Below are 16488 nucleotides of genomic sequence, written 5' to 3'. Positions count from 1 at the left end.
GTGTACTACCTGTGAGATACTAAGACAACCACTCTGAGCCTCTTAACTGTCATGTATAAGATAGTAGTATTAATACCTAACTAGCAGGCTGGTATTAAAAAGTAAGTGAGGTTGTGTGTGTAAAGCACTGGCACATTGCCTGGCATGTGGTGGAAGCTTAATAAACATTTCTTTCCTTAAATGTCTATTCATGGGTACTTAAGTCATGAAAATGCCTATTTCTTGGAAGGATAAGAAAAGAAGAAGAGGGAGCCCTGACAGGGAGAGCATGGTATCCACAAGCCAGAAAGGGGAACAGGGCACCAGCAATGTGAGTTCTCTGGGAAGGAGGCAGAGAGATGAGGGATCTGATCTATGGATGGACACTAAAACCAGCTGTCTACTTCACAGCTTTTTGAGGGCAGGAATTCAGGACTATAGTCCTGCAGACAGAGACTTAATTCCAACTATAGAAAACTAGAAGTTCTGCAAAGGCTCAGTCCAGCTTCCTCTTTGTAATCTACATGCTTCCCAGTTAAGAGCCTTCCTTTTAGTAATATACATGTTCCCCAGCTAAGAGCTTCCTCTTTGTAATCTACATGCTTCCCAGCTAAGAGCTTCCTCTTTGTAATCTACATGCTTCCCAGCTAAGAGCTTCCTCTTTGTAATCTACATGCTTCCTAGCTAAGAGCCATAGAGTGTCAGTTTCATACTCCCAGATCTGGGTTGTAGCAAAAAAGAAAGGCAAAGGGAGGTGAGCAAAGCATGAAGTGGAAGCTTGGCAAGTCTGGGCAGAGAGAAAGAAGGCGTCCGTGGGCTGAATCTCAGCACCCCCACCTAGGTGTCAGGCTGGCTGCCATCCTTGTGAAGTTAGTTGAGGTTTGTGTTGGGTGTTGTTAGCCTTCTCACTCCGTGTTTTATCAGATATTAAGTGATGTCATGTCCTATGTTTCATCCATACTTGCAACTTTCTTTAATGCTAAGGTTTAAATGACTGGGTAGGAACATACCCCACGGCGTGGTGCCACTCTCCCTTCACACGCCCTCAGCAGGCCTGGTGAGAAATTATATCTTCTTTTCCAACCAGTTTTGACCTCAAGATTTTTTTTTTTTTATGTATATACAAAACATTGGTCTGGCGGTTACTACAAACTGAAAAGAGTTGCTAAGGATGCTGAAACTCATTTACCATCCTGGGAATGGAATGCCATGTTTCACAGTGACTGTTTATTTGCCGTGATGAGAAACGCCAAAAGGGTGGGGTTCCAATATAATTTCAGGTGACAGATACTCATGAAGAGGACATTTTACACGCAGAACATTTTTAGGGGCCTCTGCCATCCAGTATCTTACTCCATCTATGTATCATGTTTGGCAAATAGTCAATTCTCAATAAAAAGTTAGATAAACAAATACACGAGTTGATTCCTAGCGACTTCATCAGAACATTCACTTTCTTGGGGAAGCGTGTCGGTGACTATGAACTAGACCAGCTGCAGCACTCAACCAGAAATTAGAATCTTAATAGACAACGCGCAAGCATGGAACCCAGAGTTGGACGGGAGTGTTTCATGCTCATTTTGAAACTTGGCTCTGACTGCGGCTTCTCTGTCACAGATTTTGGGGTGGGAGAGTGCTCCCACAGGGGAAGCCGTGCGCGCTGACATGGAAACTGAATAGAACTTTGGCTAGGCTAGGAGTCATTGCTATTTTAGTCACTTCCAGATGTCTGCTGTTGGAGTTTTAAGGGAAAGGGAAAGATGTGTGGAGTGTGGGGGGCCCGCGGGGTGGAAGGGGAGGGCTGTTTCACGTCACCCTACAATATGCTACTAAGATGGATTGGATAAAGCTTTTTAAAATTGTGTTCTTCAATAGTGCCTCTTTTATTTGCATGCCTGACTGCACGTGTAGTAATAGGCAAACTGAAGAACTCTTTGTGAAATAATCAGGATTCCCCAAAAAATGAACCTTATCCCTTTGGGTGGCCATCTAATATTTATGAAGTGCCAGCCATTGAATGGTACACACCCCAGATGAGCCAGCTGGCCCACTAGCTATTGTGTTAACCTAACAAGCTCGCCAGATGCTTGTTATCTATCTACTTTCTCCTTTCGTATTGTTTTGGAGGTGTCCTTTAATCCCAGTGTTGCCATTATGAACTAGAAAACGATGTCAGGTTGTAATGTTTAAATACGTGGAGATGTGGCCCTTTGAAATCTTCAGAAGGGATGTTCAGGTCCTTCTCAAGAGGTCCTGGCACCATCATGGATCAATCCAGGGGTGTAGGTCAAAAGGCCCAGCTGGGTTTGTAGGATTTCTTGTGTCTTTGTTTCACTGGGAAGCAGTGGCATTGGCATGATGCAAGGGGTGGAAGGCAAAGCATGGGAGAAACAGTAGAGTTTATAGAGTTGTGAAGTATATGGATTTGAATCAGACAGACCCAGTTCAAGTTCAGACTGTTATTTGCTAGCTATGTGAGCATGCACAAGTTACTTAACCTCTCTAAAGATCAGTTTCTTCATGTGCAAAGTAGGAATAGGGCTATTGAGTCTTTGCTGGGTGGGAGAATCATGGTAGATAACACCCCCTACCTTGTTTAACCAGGTTGTGAGCTAACCAGAAATGAGACAAAGCGCTCAACAGATGGAGGTCAACACGTCACCTTTATTATTGTTAAAGCTGATATGAAAGACTGTGGCATCTTTCTAAGGGCAAGTGAGCTTCACAGCCAGAACTTTCCATGCAGCAGCCCCAGCCCAGGACAGCATGCTCCCTCCAGGGGTAGGGCACAGTGTGTGCTGTCTCAGGATGGGGAAGAGAGGTGGCCTGCGTCATCCCCATTTCTTCCTCCATGCTCTACTATCAGATTAGCATGAGGGGACAGCATGAGGAAGTGGGGAGAAGCTGAGACTGTTGCATTTATGGGTCATACCTTCATGGAAGGCAACACCAAGAGTGGAGGAAAACCCATTGCCCCTAACAGGAGCAACTTCAGAGGGTTCTAATAAGGATTCTGTGAGATGAGGGACCGTGTTTGGCAAATGCTAAATGCTCAACAAAATGTATTAATTGATGTTATTGCATTATCACCAAGCACGAGGATAGTGGCAAGGAAATGAGGTAAGGGTCGTTTGCAGGGAAAAATAGAGGAGTTTGGAAAATGATGTGTGTTGTACTCATGGGGAAAAAAATAAACACTTTAGGATATCTTTAAACTAGACAAGAGATAAGTGACTGTACTTACCAGGCTCTGTTATTGTTGCCCTGGGACAGGAAAGCCAGCCTGAGGGTTCAGGACAGGGTAGAAGGAGATTGGATTTAAAGTAGCTGAGAGGAAACAGAGTTCTTAACTAGATGAATGTGAAACAAGAAGATGTCATTGAACTGGGTGAGGGAGATCCTTCCAGTGATTATTCTCCTGGGATGACTTCTTGGTCTTGGGCAGTTGACCAATCCCTCTCTATGTGGTTTCTTATTTGGGGCATGAGATGGAAGCCATGTGCTTCCCCAGTGTGAGGTTTCTACTAGTTCATTAGCCCCAGATTTTTCTTTTGGGTATGATTTCTTTTTTCTTGAGTTGAAAAAAAATGCGGACAAAGGCAGGTATGGTGTGGGGAAGCACTTCAGTTTTGACCTACATCCCCCTCATTCCATCCTGACCTTACTCGAAGCTCATGAGCTCTTCTGAGATTTTCTTTCTTTCTTCTGAGATTTTTCCTGTTAATTCTTACACAGTATTAAAACATAAACTTGCTGCAAATTTCAAAAGCAGTAATTATTCCAGATCCTCTGTTTTGAGCTAGGCATGATCTCCGTTTAAGGCAATTTTCTAAATTGCTCCTCTTAAATCTTCCTTTGGGAATTAGCATCCCAGGGATTTTCTCCTCTTCCTCTTCCCCTGTCTCCCCACTTCTTTAGTAGTGGGCCTTAAAGTCCCTGGCTGTGTATAAATGATGTTAAAGGTAGCCAATTGCACTTTCTAAGATTCAAGGGTGACTCGCTTGATCTCCAGAGGAAGCCTTGCATTGGCAAGTTATTATTGTCTCACTTCACAAAACAGTAATTTCAAGTTATTGCCAGAGAGATGAAGTCAGAGGGAAGCTGGGGTAGTGGAACTGTAGTAACATAGAAACATGCTTAAAAGCTGAGAGTGAAAAACAGTGAATTCAAGGAGAGAAAGATGAAGACCATGATGGAGGAAAGAGCATGAGAATATGCCGGTGTTCACCGTGTCAAGAGGGTTACTCAGGTCGCTTTGGGAGATGGTGGTTCTAATTATCTGGCAGATAATTTTAAGGAAAAAGCATGTAATTGCATGAATAAACATGCTTGCTCTGGAAGAATGCTCTAGTAGTCTTGATGTGTACAAGGTTATGCAGATCAGTTCCCATGACCTCTCACCTGCTATTCACCTTTGCTCAATGTGAGCTGAAACACGGTCTCTGTGGTTTGAGGAGAAACAATCTAAGTGTGGCTCAGGTGACTGGAAATGGAAACTTGCCATGACACTTTGAGGAAGCACATTTCAGATCCTCCCCGAATGTGAAGCAAGCTCTTAAAATTGTAAATCTAATGACACCATGAAGTGTGTTTTGATGTTTCAATCAATGGGCATTTCACGGTGATGGTTCCACAGCTGAGCAAGCCTATATTTGGTTAAAAATTTGGCCTATTTAGAAGTCCCTGAATTTCGAGTAACTGAGAGGCTGCCAATCAATGTGGCAGCTGAAACATTTGCTCTACGAAGCAAAAACAATAGGACTCAACTCCCAAGTTTGAAAATTAATGCCATTTTGTTGTTTCTCTTAAAAATCTATCTTTTTTTCTTTGAGTTGCTCTTCATAGCATCTGCTAAGTGGCTTTGTTGTTGGATTTTAGGGCTTGGCGCAATATTCCATCCTCTTTTATGGCTATTATGACAATAAACGAACAATTGGCTGGATGAATTTCAGGCTGCCGCTCTCCTATTTTCTGGTGGGGATCATGAGCATTGGATACAGCTTTCTGGTTGTCCTTAAAGCGTAAGTTTCATTGGTCTCTTGGGAAGCGAGCCATGATTTCTGGAATCAAATAGTGTAATTAATTTAAGAATTGAATATAATATTTATTATATATTTGGAGGATACTGAGTCTGTAAGAGATAAAAGGTAGTTTTAATACTGACACTATGTTAGACTATGACATTCCCCAAACAAAAGGGTTGAACACAAACTCAGGCCTTTGGATCATCTCACTAGGTTGCACTCCTACCCTGTGTTTAAGCAGATTTTGAAGATAGGCCTTTTTGAACTTCAAGACGTGAATCCACGTTGCAAACAAGACAGGGAAATGGCTGCTGGCCCTCCTTTTTGTGTGCAGAGAAGTTTGTGAGTTGCAGGATCAGTTCTATAGACAGAATCTGTTATTCTCTGCTCATTAAAAAAACAAAACAGAACCAGAGTACTCACTCAACCAAAAAAAAGTCAGCCGCATAAGACAGCGAAAACGAATGGCCCCCAATGAGACTGTCACGATCAACTGTAGTAGTCATGGTCTGTCTGGAAGAACATTTATTAGAACATGGAGAAGAACTTGATCAGAGAACTGGTGAAGTTGCAGTTCATTTTCCCACCTGCCTGAAATGTATATGTTACAACCTGTTTAAAGACACGGCAGAAACCTGCATCTGGGGCTGTGAGTAATCTCTGTGAGCCGTGAGCCAATTCTCTGAGCTAGCGTAGAAGCCTTGAGAGACCTCCATCAGTGGACCCTTTTACTGGACCACGAACAAGGTGAATTGGTCTTTTGCTTCATTGCAGGAAAGAAGGGTCCTGCCTGAGGGTCCAGGTCACCCCAAGCAGGAGCTCTTTGGAATGGTCTATGACAAGCTTTGTGCCTTGTCTCTGCCAAACTGACTGGTTCCACCAGAGGACACTGTCATATGTAGTTTTCCAGTCCTTTCAGTACTGGGAAAAGCCTTCACGTAGACCCCACATCCACAATATTCATCTACCCGTCCAAGTGTAATCAGAGATCCTAAAGATAAGGTATCGGTCTGTCTACCTGGTAAAGCATTAGCACATTCCCAATGCTATGCTGTTTGTGGTCTTTTAACCATCTATATATATATTCACATTATATGCATACATATATGTATGTATATTCACATTATATATATGTTATCCTTGTATTATGTGTTATCCTTTGCAGCCAAATATTTGCTGCAGTTTCTTTTTTCTCAAGAATGTAATACGTGCTATTTAGTATAGTATAGCCCTTTGCTAAATTTTTTTTCCCCTTGTGTAGTGGGCTTATCCTGTGAGCTTCTAGATAGAGCGTTGCTTCCTACCTCCCTTTCAATCCCCTTCCTCTTCCTGACCTTCATTTTAGCAGAGGCTACATTACAGCGACCCTGTTGGCTTAGGATTTATGGAGGCACTTATTCGAATAATTAAAAACCTTCAGATGCATCCATAAAATGATCAGATAACCCCAGTGTGTATGCAGAGATGTAAACTTGGGGTCCAAGTCAAGAAGTCGAGGCAAAGGCATGAATGCAACAGTTGTTTTCTACAGCCTCCCAGCAAAGCAAATGATATGCAGTGGTTGCTTCTCATAGAAGCCGTAGTTGCAAGGTTGCTTCCTTGAAAAAGGAAGAATTTTCATAGGTCTGTGCGTTTTTTCCCCCTCTACGAGCAAGGGCTAGAGCTGCCCATGGAACGTTTAATAGGTATCAGGGCTGTCTCTGAACAAAAATGTGCTAATATCCCACAGTCTGTCTTTCCTTCCTTCTTTTAGCATTTCCCTCTCTTTCTCGTGATTCCCACATGCTGGGTGTTCCTGACTTGCTCGCCCAGCTCATGCTCCCTTATCTGGATGGCTGTGCACAGCCACGCAATTTTGCCAGGGAAGCTCCATTCAGAACTTGAATCTGTCAAGCATCTATTTTGACGTGAAGCCCTGCCCTTTGCCCAGTGACAGTGCAGAAATGGATGGTGGTATATGGATCAAATAAGTAATTTTCTCCCTCAGTTAAACCAGTGGGAATCTTTGATTTCAACCCCTTTTGACCTACAAAAAGGCATTTCATGTGATTCAACATATCTCATGCAGTCCTAGCTTGGGCACCAGAGTGAAGTCAGGGAGCCTAAGCCCTTGACCTACCTCCGTGGTTAACTCCTGGAAAGTGTCCAGCAAATCACTTCATAATGCTGACCCTTAGCTTCCCCATCCGTAAAAAGAGAATAATATTAACTACCTTGACCGTTTGCTCAGTTGTTGATTAGGGGTAAATGTGGTGATACACGTAAACACCATTTCAAAGGGTAAAGTGATAGACTGATGTAAGGGATAATTATTTTTGGTGATTTTTCATAACCCATTAACCTGTTTAAAATATATAAACCTCTATAAGGAGCTAATAGTAGGGGAGGTAGGCCACCTCAGAGATGCTTGCCGACCTATAATGTCAGCTCTATGGCATGGTGCTTCTTTCCTTTTTGGCTCCGTATCACTATAATATTCGAACAACCAAAACCTTGTGGGATCACTTTATAATATGTATCATATGAAATTTTAATTTTGCTATTTATAGTGATAAGGGGAAAAGAAAGAAAGTGGAGTAAGTGGAATATAGATCTCTAACCACTGAAATAAACTGTAAGTAAATGCATTTTAAGCTCTCCAAGCAAAAAAAATATATATATGTGTGTGTATACACACACACACACACACACACATACATATATATTCTAATCTGTGATTTATATATATTAAAATATGTAGATTAAAATACATGTAACCAGTTGGCAAAGGTTGTATAAAAATTCTGATTTTTGTTCAAGAGTTGTGGAGTATGGAGAAATTCCCTGCATTCAGTCTGTTCTTTGGGAAGAGATTTTTGGGGGAGTTGGATCTATGCAGGAGTTTCCTGACCTGCCCTGGGTTAGTTCATGTCTAGCTGTGGGGGGATCTGGAAATGAGCTAAAACTGCCTAGAACAGTTTAAGGGTGTACACATATTTTTTTCCCTGGGGAGGGGCCCATGGGTTTTCGTCAGATTACTAAAGAGAGCCTTATCCCACAAAAGGCTAAGAATCAAGGATATGATGCTGAGACAACAGTTTAGGAAAACAAATAAAAAATATGTATTTTTATAGGATCTGTTTAATTGTTAAAATCATCAATACTTCATAGTCTTTTCATCTTGAATGGCCTGGAAAAATGAACAGTTTAAAAAATTAAAACAAAACCAAATTTAAAGATAAACTTTTATTTTCTGGTCATAAGAGCAAACTTTTTTGAAACTGTTTTGAAAATACATGCTTTCAGGATATTGCTTCTCCAGGCTACTTATAATTGTACTATTTTGCTACTCACCACACTCTCCCTTTCTTTGTGTATCTGGGGGGCTGGATTAAACTCCGTGTTTTTACAGGATGACCAAAAATATTGGGGACGATGGGGGTGGTGATGACAACACATTCAACTTCAGCTGGAAGGTATTCACCAGCTGGGACTACCTGATTGGCAATCCGGAAACAGCAGACAACAAATTCAATTCTATCACCATGAACTTTAAGGTAAACAACATCACCTTCCAGAGCTGTACCTTTGGATTTCTAAGACTAAAATTGGAGCCATAACATATGGCTTAGCTAGCAAAGTATCCTGACAATTAAAAGAAAGATTAGTTCATCATTTCTGCCTACCAGGATCTGGGCAGGGTTCTGACTGTGATTGGAAAATATCTGATGACCCATGACAGCACGATTTCTTCTCTAAATTTGGTAATAAAAATACTGCCATTGGCTTGAAACAGGAGACCATTAGTAATCAGAAATCAGATAGTCTAAATAATAGAACAATGATGACTAATTATTTACAGGAATAAGCTAGCTCAATATTTAAAATGACTCTTAGGTATTATTTTGTAGCTTCAAAAAAAAAAAAGACTTTATCAGAGGAGAATTTAGAAAGGAGATTGTCCTAGTATTAGATCAATCAGAGTTTGTAAGAATTCTCCCTTCTTTCACTCGTTCTCACTTGCTGCTGATATCCACCTGGTTTGCAGAATCCCAGATAGAGTGTACATTTTCATTCCTCATTGGATGTTTGAAAAAATATTTTCTGAGTGTATGACAGTTTTTGTAGCTCAGATACATTTTTTTTTCTGTTTTGCTTGAGTACAGGAAGCAATCATAGAGGAAAGAGCAGCCCAAGTAGAAGAAAACGTTCACTTGATCAGATTCCTGAGGTTTCTTGCTAACTTCTTCGTGTTTCTAACACTTGGCGGGAGTGGATACCTCATCTTTTGGGCTGTGAAGCGATCCCAGGAATTTGCACAGCAAGACCCTGACACCCTTGGGTGGTGGGAAAAGAATGAAGTTCGTCTCTGCATGCTTTTTATGTGCTTAGAACCTGACATTTGAAATTGTGTGGGTTATGCTTCTATGGTGCAACGTTTAATAAGTCCATGCTTTACCTATCTACCCCATGCTGCCCTGTCACACATTTTCCACTGTATTCCAGCCTTATTTCCAGATCTTTCTACTGCCTGTCTGTGTTTCATTTTGTGACTTTATGGAAAGCTACAGTTGGAAGCGATATTAGAACACATGTATTCTAACCAGTATATTTTACAGATGCGGTTGATGAGTGTCAGGAGAGGGGGTGGTGTGTTCAGGTCACAGAATCATGGAGAAGAGTGAGTTAAAACCTGGGAATCTTGATTTCAAGGCCAACACTCCTTCCATGATTCTATGTTTCTTTCTCTGTAGATTCTGTGTCTGTCACTGAAAGATCCAATTGTTGTCCAAATTCTTTGAAGCAGCAATGTTAGAATCTTTGGTTCCTATGTTTATCTCACGGGAAACATTCAGATTATCTCCTCCACTGTCGGCAAGTCTGGGATTCTCTCTGTTTCTCCCCACCAGCCTCGCTGCACACTTTCCACTTTCTTCTCCCCTTGCCTTATTTCCTCCCCCTCCAAGAGATAGCCAAATGAGGAAAGCCAGCTCTTTGCCTGGATTTAAATATGATTGTGATATGTCTTCAGGATATGTGCCCACTAAGCAGGTCAGAGGAAGGAGGTCAGATATTGAGAAAAAGGAAATGCAGATATTTAGAATAAGGAAATCATTATGTGTTGTTGCTAGGGCCTGTTCCCTTTCATAATACGTCCTGGCATATAGTGTGGCATAATTTTAAACTTGGTCATTTTCAAAGTATGTATAGATTGAGGCTGGGGGAAGTGTAGACTGCCCACACTGAAACTTCTGCAGAGCCTTGTAGACCAAAAAGATTCAGAAAGTCCTTAAAAGCACAGAATTTTCTAGAAATATCTTGGACAAAATAACAACCTATTTACAACAAAAGGCTCCAAAGGAAAACATTCTAGGTATTTCAGAAGTGGTAATACTAGAGATGGGAGATCATACATTTAAGAGACTATAACAGCACAGACATTTCATGGAAACCTATAAAATGTCATTAGGTAGAGGGATTTTATTTATTTAAAACAGAGGAGAACCTGAAAACATTTATAAAGTTTGTTGTCAAAGTTTCTTCTTATAGTTGTGATAATTGCTATAACAGGCAAAATTATCATGCTACGTTGGTCCATGGTTCATATTGATCATATTTTTGTATAAATGAACCAGAGTAAAGGGTGGGTAGTTGATTTTCATTAGGTAGAAGGGTCACTCTATGTAAGAGTCTGTTTAACACCCATTTTAGGGGACCCTGAGTCCTAAGGGTGAACAAAGGTAGTAATGGGGATTCATGAATAACTTTATACATTTGATGAAACAGAATTTAAATTTAGCTTAGAAAAGATTGCACAGGATCTGCCAAGTTTTTACCTTAGGCTGAAATTATATCGTGCTGATTTTATATTATGCCATGCTGATTTTTATCTCCTCTTGGTCATGCTCATATAATGTTCTTAATAAAAATCAGAAAAACTATACTGACAATTATTTTCTCAATACAGTCTGGTAGTTATAATCATTCAAAACATAGAATCAAGAAATGGCGATAGGAAATGTTTAGTGGTGACCGTTTGAACCAGGTATTTAAGAAAGGCCTTGCCAGGGCTACCCAAGATCTTTTTTCATTTAAGGGGGCTTTTTCCCCATCACAAAAGTAGTACACACACTCTATTCTTTCTCCTGACTTAATTCAGCCTAACATTATAATTATAAAGGTGCCAGACAGGAGATATGGACAATACATTTGCTACCTTTCATATTCTCCCCCCCTCCCAGCTCCCGTCCTTCATTCCTGGAACTTTCCTACCTTGGCTTTGATAACATCATGCCTTGTGGTCTCCTTTTGTTTCTCTGAATGTCCTGTTTTCTTTGATAAAGCCATTCCTTTTTTTTTTTTTTCCCCCTAATAGGGTGTATTCCCCAGAATTCAGTGTTTAGTCCTGAGTCCATCTTAGGGACTTAGGGACTTTATTCCAACTGATTGAACTAGCCCATATGTTGGTAATTGTCGAATTAGCATTTCCAGTTTGGACCTCATTCCTCAAGCAGATCATTTTCCTTTTCCTTTGGAAATCTTGTTGCAAAGTGTATCACCATATCAGAATCAGTTCCCATGTAGAACAATATGTGTTCTTTGGAGAGAGAGTGATGTAAATTACTTCCCTCATTATACTAGAAAACAGGCTATTATCACTGGCATATACACAAGCTCATATACAAGCACACCTCGAGAATGGCAGTTCAATATTTTCTTTGTTGTTTTATTAAAATCAAATTTTATTTTATTTTATTTTTTAAATTTTATTTATTTATTCGACAGAGATAGAGACAGCCAGCGAGAGAGGGAACACAAGCAGCGGGAGTGGGAGAGGAAGAGCAGGCTCCTAGTGGAGGAGCCTGATGTGGGGCTCGATCCCATAATGCCGGGATCACGCCCTGAGCCGAAGGCAGATGCTCAACCGCTGTGCCACCCAGGCACCCCTAAAATCAAATTTTAAAAGTGCATGAGATAATCTTCTTTAGCCTTCTAAAAGATGAAGGAAATCTAGCTGAAATCTTGCAAAATCCTTGGAAGAAAGCAATTATTTTGGGGGCGCCTGGGTGGCACAGCGGTTAAGCCTCTGCCTTCAGCTCAGAGCGTGATCCCGGCATTATGGGATCAAGCCCCACATCAGGCTCCTCCGCTATGAGCCTGCTTCTTCCTCTCCCACTCCCCCTGCTTGTGTTCCCTCTCTCACTGGCTGTCTCTCTCTGTCAAATAAATAAATAAAATCTTAAAAAAAAAAAAAAGAAAGCAATTATTTTTTAAATACCATTAACTTAGTTAATTCCTTGTGTCTCCCTATAGATGAACATGGTCATGTCCCTCCTGGGGATGTTCTGTCCAACATTGTTTGACTTATTTGCTGAATTGGAAGACTACCATCCCCTCATCGCCCTGAAATGGCTACTGGGACGCATTTTTGCTCTACTTTTAGGCAACTTGTATGTATTTATTCTTGCCTTGATGGATGAGATTAACAACAAGGTAAGTCTTGTATCTGGATTGTTCTTGGCATCAGTGTTGTTAATTCCCAGTCTCCAGATTGCTAGAAACGCCTTTGATATCTGTGCTGTCTCCATCTTTGCTTTCACCACTTTGCATCCTAGATTGAAGAGGAGAAGCTGGTAAAGGCCAATATTACCCTCTGGGAAGCCAACATGATCAAGGCCTACAATGCATCACTCACTGGAAATAGCACTGGGCCACCTTTCTTTGTGCACCCTGCAGATGTACCTCGAGGACCCTGCTGGGAAACAATGGTGGGGCAGGTAATGTCACCAACAGAAGTGTATGACAATAAATGGATTAAAAAAGAGCAGAATCAATTATGTCTTTCATAAGCGTGGCCTATTTTTTTTATTGCTTCATAAAAAATACCGAAGATTTATTGAAGGCTTACTATGGTGCTGGCTATGAATTTCATATATAGTCTCTCAAGCAGTCCTCTGTCCTCACTCCATCTATTGAGGTAAGTACTACCTTTACACCTTTTTTACAGTTGTGTATAAAGAAAGGATATTTTTAAATGGTGTGAGGAGAGGTTCATCTTCTATTTGTGTTATAATAAAGCACCTAGTTTTAGATACAGGCTCCAGTGAATATTTAAATGGAACTCTACCTATTATTACCAGTTTTCCATTAAAAAAATAAGATTCTTTGGGGAGCACACACGAACACTAATTCCAGCAGTGTCAATTTTTGTCAAATAATTGTCCCTTAAGTGTTCAAGGAAATACTATTTTAGGTTAGCAGTTTTCATGATGATTATGTAAATGGTCCCAGTCCAAGACTAGTGGTATTTTACCAGAGAAAAGAGAGAATGTTTCATATGGCTTTCTGTCCAATAAAAGAAGCCAAATTAAGCAAAAACAACAATAAACTATTTCACATCTCTTATTTCTATACAGATCCAATTTTTTTTTTGAAAAGCCTTTAATTTGATCTCATTAGAATTGACATTGCAACTGTGCATTTCATAAACTGATTTTGGACTTGGGTTCATCGATGAGGACCGGATACTTTTAAATATGTCATTATGTATCTGCCTGCCTGTTGGACGACAATCGGTCTCAGAAGTAATGTGGTCTTGTGGAATTATTTGAATAATATTTTGCTGTGTACTTATTTTTTGTAATCTAAAAGGAAAAATTAAAGTTTAATGTTAGTCTTATAAAACGGATGCAATTTAAACAGATGTGGATATCATTAGATGCCCTCATGTGCGATTAGATGCTCATCAGACTTAAGCCAACCAACTGTGATTTTAATTGTGGGAAAAAAAATGAGAACAATGTATGTGATGCTAGACACATGTCCAAAAAGTATGGTATGATTAAGGACTTTATTTTACTTTATTTTTGTGCTTTCAGGGGGCCAGATAAGCATCTCCCTTTCCAGTTACGTATTATTAAATACTCAATTTTCAGGCATGCACATTCTGTACGTGTTTAGAGAACATATTATATATTAAATAATAAATGAAATGAAGTGAAGCCTGCCTTTGCTTAGGAGAGAGGTATGGTAGATGGGGTAATGACCCTTCAAAGATATCCGTGTCCTAATCCCTGGAATCCCTCTATGTTACCTTACATGGTAACATGGACTTTGCTGATGGGATTAAGTGAAGAAAAATTATCCTGGATTATGTGGATGGACCTAATGAGATCACAAGTAGGGACAAAACAGTCAAAGTCAGAAAAACCAGACGTGACAGTGAAACCAGTTTGGAAAGTTGTGCTTTATAGATGGACGAAGAGGGGCTGTGAGCCCAGGAGCACTTCCGGCTTCCAGAAGCTGAACAAGGTGGGGACTGGGCTTCCTCCTTGATGCCTACACCTTGATTCTAGACTTCTGATCTCCAGAACTGTAAGAAAATAAATTTGTGTTGAATTGAATGCACAGGAGTACGTAGGTTTCTGGGTTTCAGGGGTCCTTGAAGTGAAGTCTGGTCATGGTGTTTCACACAAGTCTTATCACATCTAGGCTGCTCCTTGAGTCCTCAGCTAAAGTGGAAAGAAATGAAAAATTGGAGAAAAAAGTTTTTTTCACAAACTCAAAAAGTTTGAGATGTTCTCTTCTGTATGTCCTAGAATGCAGACTGGCAGGTGGGCTATGAAACCTACACTTTAACAGTCTTGGTAGAACGGACTGTCAAGGATAAGGTTGAGGCTGCTCACTTCTGGGAAAGCGAAAGGGATTAATTAGATAGGAATGTCAATGCAATTGAGGAGGATACTTATGTCTCCGATTATGCAGATTATGTTGGTCCCACGCATACTGACTTAAAATAAAGGAGAAGTCACTTATTTAATTCTTCTTGGGACCTTGTTGCTTGTTGTCCTTAAAAAAAAAACCCATCTTCGTGCTTTTCCTTGCTTCATCATCTGTCCTTACTGCCCCCTTCTCTTCCACCTTCCTTTCCCTAAGGGGGCATTCAGCGCCTGTGGGAAAGTCTGCAGGAGCTGGCCCAGACGTTGTGGTTCTGAACAGAATGTGGATGAGGGAGATAGAGTCCCTGGGGACAAAGAGAACACAGGGGACATAAAACCCCTGCGTACTGGAAAGTCTGATCCATGCACCTAGAAACATTTCATTTAACTATTAAAAAAACACGTACTCGAGGGACGCCTGGGTGGCTCAGTCAGTTAAGGGTCCAACTCTTGATTTCAGCTCAGGTCATGATCTCTGGGTGGTGAGATCAAGCCCTGAATCAGGCTCTGCACTCAGGATGGAGTCTGCTTGAGATTCTCTCTCTTGCCCTTGGCCCTTCCTGCTCACACACACGTGTGTGTGCACTCTTTCTCTCTAAAATAAAATAAATAAAATCTTTTAAAAAAAAGTGATTCCAGGAGAAACAATAAAGTCATCTGCTGTGCATGTCCTGTTGGGGACACACCCCAAACATTCATTGTTCCATAAGAACATTCCAGAAGTTTCCTCTTCTCCTCCATGGATGCCCTCTGCTTTGCTTCCTCAAGGATGATACAGGACTCAAACATCTCTTTGAGTCTGAATATGAGATCATTTGGTGGCTCCTTTATCCCTCCAGGGAATCTGAAGATGCAGCCGCTTAGTCCCAGCTCCAGTGGCATTTGGTAGACAGCAAAGCCACCCTCGGGAGATTGCTATTTAAAGCTATATACCGAGGTCTGCATTTTGGGGAAGGAGAAAGCAGCCAACAGCTGAACAGAACAACAGTGGCTAACATTTATTGAATGCCTATAATGCACCCAGCACTGTTTCCTTGAATTTTTAAATTAACCCTTTGAGATAAGTTATCTATCTCTATTTTATAAATGAGGAGGCTGTGACCTAAAAAGCTATAATAATTTGCTCAAGCTCTTAAAGGAAGTCAATGACAGGAGCCCACATTTAACCCACACAGTCTGATTAGAGTTTGCATCCTTGTCCATTGTGCCGAATTGTCCCTTTAGAGACATAATGAGCATCAACACATACTCTCCAAACTCCTGCCAGGGAACTTCTAGAGTCTGTCGTCCTTTGTGATGCTTTTGCCTGTCGTGTGCCTGTTACCTGCTAATGACTTTTACATTTACTGATCAAAGCTGCCGAGGCATTTTAACTAACTGTCCTGAGTGGAAAGCTGTGAAGCGTGGAGTGCGGTGCTCAACAGGGGGCCTGTGTGGAGACCGTGCTCCCATCCTGATAGCACACTAGGAACTGGGATTGGTGCTCCTGAGGTGGGCTGGGCCACTGTTTGGGGGATTCTCTTTCTTATGAAGCATTGTGTTCCTATGGTTTGTGAATAAATCTTCTTATGTTTCCGTATAATGCTTCAATCTTCCTCTGGTGTTTTATAGGACAGACCACTGCTTAGGAAAAAATAGGATTTCAACCACTGGGATGAAGATGATTAGGAAGATGTGGGGGATTTTAAAACCACTCTGAAATTTTCTCTTACCTGAGGAAGCCCTTCTGACATGGTGTTGGAAGCAAAAAATATCCCTCATTGCCTACCTCTAATTGATATTAATTA

At 40.9% G+C, this 16488-nt stretch overlaps 1 protein-coding gene across 1 annotated transcript in view; it reads left to right on the top strand.

Moving 5' to 3' along the window:
* Window positions 1-16488, top strand: part of TMC1 (transmembrane channel like 1) — a 135700-nt gene that overhangs the window by 87595 nt on the left and 31617 nt on the right. The window contains exons 10-14 of the mRNA XM_040620241.1: window positions 4858-5000; window positions 8395-8539; window positions 9149-9343; window positions 12297-12476; window positions 12599-12760. Coding sequence (XP_040476175.1) covers window positions 4858-5000; window positions 8395-8539; window positions 9149-9343; window positions 12297-12476; window positions 12599-12760 — 825 coding nt within the window. The remainder of the gene's footprint in view (window positions 1-4857; window positions 5001-8394; window positions 8540-9148; window positions 9344-12296; window positions 12477-12598; window positions 12761-16488) is intronic.

This window comes from Ursus maritimus, unplaced genomic scaffold, assembly GCF_017311325.1.
Source record: "Ursus maritimus isolate PB19 unplaced genomic scaffold, ASM1731132v1 scaffold_34, whole genome shotgun sequence".
Lineage (NCBI taxonomy): Eukaryota > Metazoa > Chordata > Mammalia > Carnivora > Ursidae > Ursus > Ursus maritimus.
This window is presented reverse-complemented; position numbering and strand designations above follow the sequence as displayed.